This window comes from Meles meles, chromosome 8 (assembly GCF_922984935.1).
Source record: "Meles meles chromosome 8, mMelMel3.1 paternal haplotype, whole genome shotgun sequence".
NCBI lineage: Eukaryota > Metazoa > Chordata > Mammalia > Carnivora > Mustelidae > Meles > Meles meles.
In genome coordinates this window covers 4,084,066-4,090,065 of record NC_060073.1, presented here as the reverse complement: position 1 = coordinate 4,090,065, position 6,000 = coordinate 4,084,066, and the positions used below count along the sequence as shown (strand labels likewise).

General features: G+C 64.7%; 1 protein-coding gene across 5 annotated transcripts in view; it reads left to right on the top strand.

Annotated features, from left to right (window-relative positions):
• Positions 1-519: 519 nt before the first annotated feature.
• Positions 520-6,000, top strand: part of TPCN2 (two pore segment channel 2) — a 28,107-nt gene continuing 22,626 nt past the window's right edge. For all 5 annotated transcript variants that reach the window (XR_006819974.1, XM_046015526.1, XM_046015529.1 and 2 more), the window contains exons 1-4: positions 520-666; positions 3,770-3,834; positions 4,532-4,608; positions 4,987-5,164. Coding sequence is in view for 4 of the 5 variants with exons in the window: in XM_046015526.1 (XP_045871482.1) it covers positions 570-666; positions 3,770-3,834; positions 4,532-4,608; positions 4,987-5,164 (417 nt within the window). In the remaining variant the exon portion in view is untranslated. The remainder of the gene's footprint in view (positions 667-3,769; positions 3,835-4,531; positions 4,609-4,986; positions 5,165-6,000) is intronic.

Genomic DNA, 6,000 nt, shown 5'->3' with positions numbered 1-6,000 from the left:
TAATGTTGGAAACACTTCATGTATATGTTGCAAATATTTTTTTTTCAGGTGTGTCAGTTGTCTTTTTAAACCCTACCCTTAATTATACTGAATCTGACGTAGTTCATTACCAGAGGTAAACTCAAGTTCCATTTTGGGGGAATGTCCTTTGGTCGTGACCCCCATGTACCCAGCGCTTACAAGCAAAACACAGATTCCTGGGCTCTGTCCGGAGTTTCAGATTCCGCAGGGCGGGGAGGTCCCAGGAATCTGCGTTTCTAACCAGTGCCCAGGAGCTGCTGACGCCGCCCTTTGAGAAGGCTTTCCTCCCAGGCCCCCGAGTCCTTAGAACCCCTCCCTGCGCGTACGGAGCTGAGCCCCACCCCCTGGGGGGCAGGGCCCGGGAGAGCCCCGCCTCCCCGCGAATCCTCCGTTCTTATTGGCTGGTAGAGAAGGAGCATTCCCTAACGTCACAGCACCATCAGCTCCTCCTCCCGACGTCCAGGGGCGGGGACACCACGCCTGCGCAGTGGAGCTCGCGCTCGGCGTCCTGCGCTCCGGGGAGGGTTCGAGCGGCGCGCGGCGGTTCCATGGAGGACCCCCGGGAGGAGTCGGAGCCGCTCCTGAGCCGGGCCCGGGGCGACGGCGGCCGCGACTGCCCGGCGGGTTCAGCCTCTTGCCGCCCTGGTGAGCGGCTGCCCGGGCAGGGGAGCGGGCCGCGGGGACGCGCATGGGGTCCTGCCGGCTCCGCGCCGTTCGCCGTCGCCACTGCGGTCGCACCCCACGGGCCAGGGTCCGAGCGGGCGTGGGGAGCGAGGGGAGCCGTGCTCCGGGGGACGGGGGCTGCGCCCTGCGGAGTCGCGGGCGCCGGGGCCGGCCACGCGCCGCAGGGTCGCGCCCTGCCTCCGACCGACCGGCCGGCCGGCCCGAGAGGCGTCGCCGCAGCCCCATGCAGCCCCCTCGATGGACCTCGGGTGGACCCAGGCTTCGCTGATCGCCTTGGGGGCCCCTAGGAGGCAGCACTTCCGTTTTCCTCCGGTTATGATGGGGGAAACCGAGGCACAGAGCGGGGCGTTCCCCTGCCCCAGCAAGGTCACACAGCCGGGAAGTGGCTGGGCTGGGGTTCGAGCCCTCCTGGGGGTAGACTGAGGAGATCTTTCAGTCTACTCTCTCAGTCTGGGTGCTGGACTGTCCCCAGAGGCTGGTCCCCCTTCAGCTTGGGGTTTGAGGGTGGGGGCAGGCCTCCCCAGACCAGTCCAGCCCAGGGCAGCTTCCTCCCTTTGCCCTCTGCAGCTCCCTCTCGCCCTTCCTGTTTAGCAGCGGAGCTGCTGAATCCCGAGGAGGGCCGCAGGCGGGAGGGAGGAGTCCATCTGTCTCCCGCAGAAGTCAGGGGTTGGGTGCTGGGTTAGGGATGGAAGGGCCTCAGCCTCATTTTACTGAGGAGAAAACCAAGGCTCAGAGCGTCTCCGGGACCTGTCCAAGGTCAGCGCTGGGCTGCCGTGGGGCTGCTGGTGGTGTCATGCTGGGTGTTCCTTCCCGGAGCACTTTCCCTTTCTGGCTTGCGTGCTTTCTCTGTCCTGGAGAGGCCCGTAGCGTGGGGGCCGGGAATGGGCTGGCCTCCCTCAGCTCCCACGGGGGCTCTTAGGTGGGGCTCTGTGCATTGGGTGTTGGAGCCCTGCAGTTGGATCCTCCTCCTGACGGGTCGGGTCACTGTGCTGCTCGGTGTCCCGCAGACCCTGCAATCAGGTCCTTCCGGCCCAGCCTCTGTTCATCCGCCCCAGGGGACAGTAGCTGTTTCCTCTTCTCGTTCCTGGTCGGGGAGTCACCCTCTTTCTGGTCATGGAAAAGTCAGAGGGCGAGGGAGCGCCACACTGTGGAAGGGGCTTCTGGAGTAAAAGCACCGGGAGCTACAGCGGCCCATGCAGTCTGCACAGCCCTCCGGTTGTGTCTGACCTGTGAGGGGGAACTGAGGCACAGAGGGGAAGCGGTCTGCCCAGAGTCATCAGGGAGCTCGTGGGGGCCCCAGGCAGGTCGTGCAGGGTGGAGCCTGGAACAGGAAGGAGAGGGGGCTCGGGGCAGAGAGACTGGCCCTGGGCTGCTGGGGGACACGGTGTTTGAACCCCTGTTTCTTCTCCTCTCTTCGGCAGATGTTCTGCCCTGACGCTCTGACCTGGTGTGCGCGCTGATCGCTGCTTAGGGGAAATAGTCCTCCTGGTAGGGCCAACAGCCGGAGCCAGGGCTTGGAGTCTTGGGAGAACTTGGCCTTGGCAGAGCCGAGTGCAGGATGAGCGGCGTGGAGGGTGTGGGGTGAGGGAAGCAGCAGGACGAGTGGTGGGTGGGTGACGTGGGCGCCGCAGTGGCAGCTGGGGGCAGTGTGGACTTCGTCCAGGAGCACTGGGGACTCGTGGGAAGCTGGGACGTGCTCACGACCGAGGGTTTGTGACAAGGTTCCTCCGGCCTGCTGCTGTCAAGAGTGTGCGAAGCCGGTAGGGAGGCCCTTCTGAGGTTTGGGGCCCCGAGGCCCAGGCCAGAGGTCTGATGTGTGCGAGCAGTTCCCAGGGTGCCCGACACCCCTGGCCCGTTACGGCTTGCCTGGACGTGAGCCCCTTCAGCGGCACCCCGCGTCTGCGCCTAGAGTGAGCCCACAGGCTTTTCTTGTCTAAGAAGCTTGTATGCTTGGATCTCTCCAGGCGATCTCATCATCTCCCCTGGGGTTTGGGTAACTGCGGGCCCCTTTTGGGCCCTCAGACCACCCTGCCCTGTAGCCTCCCCTCAGGGCCATTCACTCACCCCATAAAGGAGCTTTGAGGACACTCTGTGCTGACCCCTGCACGGTCCTGGGCTGTGTGGGTGCAGCAGGTAGTCGTACAGGGCTCCTCGGGGTGAGCACGGAGGTTGTACGTGGAGGGAAACTGAGGCATGTAGAGGTGGGTGTTTGCTGTGATGGCAGAGCCCAGCTGGAGTCGTGCCTCCTACTTCTGTCCAGGGTCCCCTGGCTCCCTGATTGCCAACCCCACCCCGCCCCGCCCCCGGAGCCCTGAGGACGGGGCAGCTGCTTCCCCAGGGGTGGGGGCAGAGTGGACGGTGGCCTGCGGCCTGCCCTGCCTCTGGCTTCCGTAGCTCTGCTCTAGAGGCGTGGGTGAAGCTGCTTCTCCCCGTCCAGAGCTGCCGGCGCAAAAGGGCCAGAGGTGACAGTAAGATGTTCAACAGAAGCAGCTGCCCCGTCTCCAGGCCCCGCCCCGGGAGCTGCTGGGGGCTGCGTGCCGGCTCCCCCTGACCTCCCCCGGGGCCCGGGCTGCCCCCCCCCCCTCCTGGACCGCGGGCCGTGGGCTTCCTCGTTGCAGAGGCGGCCCTTGGCCGTGAGCAGTGGCTGGATCCCAAGGCTGTGAGGACTGACCTAGCAGTCTTTGGCTCCTTGATGGGCGAGGGGTGAGGATGCTGGGATGAGGCTTCCAGCTGCCCAACTTGTCCCAAAGGCCTCTCGTAGTCGGGAGCCTGCGGGGGTCCCTGTGGGGCACATCCATCCTCCTGTGCCCTGACACCCCCCAGCCGCTGGGGGGTGAAGACGGCTGGAGGGGGCCACAGTGGCCCCCGCTCATGGAGCACGCTCTGTGTGCTGGGCCGGGCCTGGGGCTCGCTCCTGTGCGGACTTGCTGCAGGGCGGAAGGCGTGTCACTACAGAGCCCGGGAGAAGGATGCCTGCAGTTTCTTTCCTTGGTGGCAGTGGTCCCGTAGCCGGGGCGCATCCCGTGGTCCACGTTGTCACCCAGTGCGGCTTCTCTGCCTGCAGGGGCCGCGTCTTGGCGGGACCTCTGCTTTGACCAGGCTGCTGTCTTCATCGAAGATGCCATCCAGGTGGGCGGACCTGCTCGCAGTGGCGGGGTCTGGGCTGGTCTCCAGGCGTTTGTGGGCACTGGGTGCTGGCCGCCCTGCTGATCCCCTCCTTGCTGTCCTGGGGCAGGGGCCCTGGTGGCCGAACCATGTGGTCATCATAGCCGTGACAATGGGGCCTTTGGGAACGGGTCGCTTGGAATCCTCCCTAAAGCTGGTGCACACCAGGTCAACAAGATCACTTGTTCTGTTGAGTTCCCTCCTGCTGAGAGCCTGGCCTGTGCCTGCCTCTCCCAGGTCCTACGGAAGACACCCAGGGATGGTCAGACCCTGTCCCCTGCTGGAAGACAACACCCAGGCTCGATTCGGGAAATAGGATCTGGAAGGGGCCATGTGGGGGGCTAGGCCGTGGGGCAGCCTGGAGTGTGATACACCGGGGGGGCCTTGCACAGCAGAGCGGGGGAGTCTCACAGGCAGGCAGCGGGCGCAGCCGTACGTTAGGACGTGGGTGTCCGGGCGGGGCCGTGGGGCTTCGGGTGCCCTGCAGGGTCACGGGACAGCCCTTCGTCCACGTGTGCCACCGAAGTAGACTCTGGCCTGCGGCACGTCTGCCTGCCGGGGGCCTGTCGTGGGGCCAGTGGGCGCCCAGTCTGCGGCTGGCCACGTGTGCGGCTCTGAGGGGACCCCCGCTCACGCCCCCCTGTGTGATGTTCGCTTTCAGTATCGCTCCATTAACCACCGCATGGACGTCAGGTCGATGTGGCTTTACCGGTTGTATTACTCGAACGCGTGCCAATGGTGAGAAGGCCCCCGCGTGCAGCGGGGGGTTCCCGAGGCCTGGCTGGGTGTGGGGAGGCCGGCCTCAGGGTCCACGCGGGTTCCCCCACCCTATGGTGGAGAAGGAGCCGCTTTCCCCACCTTCTGGGAACGGAGCCCCGCCCGGGGAAAGAGGGGCTCTCCCGCGGGTGAGCTCCAGGCCTGGCCATCCAGCTGTGACCCGAGCACTGGCATGTGACCACGCGGGAGTGGGCACAGACCGGGAGGCGTGGCCTCTGCCTGTTGAAGCCGCGGAGTCTGTCCTCACTTCCCAGGCGTCCTGCCTGCGGATCTGGTTTTTGGCCCAGAGCCCTGCTGGTGCGTGCATTTTAATTAGTTTTTGTTGTTGTTGTTTTCCAGGATATTGAGCTTCACCATTTTCTTGATCCTGTTTTTGGCCTTTATCGAGAGCCCTTCCTCGCTCACTAGCACCGCGGACGTCCGCTACCGCTCGGCCCCCTGGGATCCCCCCTGCGGCCTGACCGAGGGCGTCGAGGTGCTCTGCCTGCTGGTCTTTGTGGCCGACGTCTCTGTGAAGGTGAGGTGGGCGCGGTCGGGGGCCAAAGCCCAGGGGCCAGCACCCTCCTGGCCTTTCTGCCGCTTTCCTGATTCATTTATCCTCCGGGAGCCAACTGCCTTTTTCTCCGACTGCACTTTGACCCCCTGAGCAGAGGCCTGGGTGGGTGGAGAGTTCTGGTCATTGAAACAGGCTCTGTCTGCTTCCGCCCTCTCCGGACCAGACCGAGTCTGGGCTCTTCTTGTCGGGTGCACGACCTTGTGGGACCTCCGGGGGTGGCCGAGGGTCTGGCAGTGCCCCTGTGAGGAGAGACTCCAGTAGAACAAGGCAGGGCCGGTGGTCTCTCTGTTGCCCAGCCTCCCACCCCCAAGAGACGAGGAACACGGGAGGAGGTGGGTGTGGGGCAGAAGGGGGCCTGTTGCCCCGCGGTGTGTGTCTGACTCTAGATCTCTCTGACCCGAGTCCTTACTGAAGCTGGAGGTGGGCCCGGCCTCGCTCATTGGAGGTTCTGAGCCATGTCAAAGGTTCAGAGCCCTAATGGTTTCCCTGTGAGAGGCAGAGGGGCCGAGAGGCCAGGTCTGGCTGTGGGTCTCACGCTGCTTTTATCAGACAACTCTGGGGCTGGGCCCTCGGGACGCCGTTGGCCACACAGTGCGTCGGGCTGTCCCCAGAGTCTGGGGTGCCTTTGCCCGGCCCCTGCTGGGCTGTCCTGCAGCTGACGCTGAGGCCGTGGACAGCTTTGCATTGTTTCTTCAGCCTGTGATGTGTTAAGGGGGTTTGGGGGTTTTTAAAACTGGACCTGAAAGTGGTGAGACATTCTCATTAGTGTTTTGGAACGGCCGGTGCATTTGGGAAGC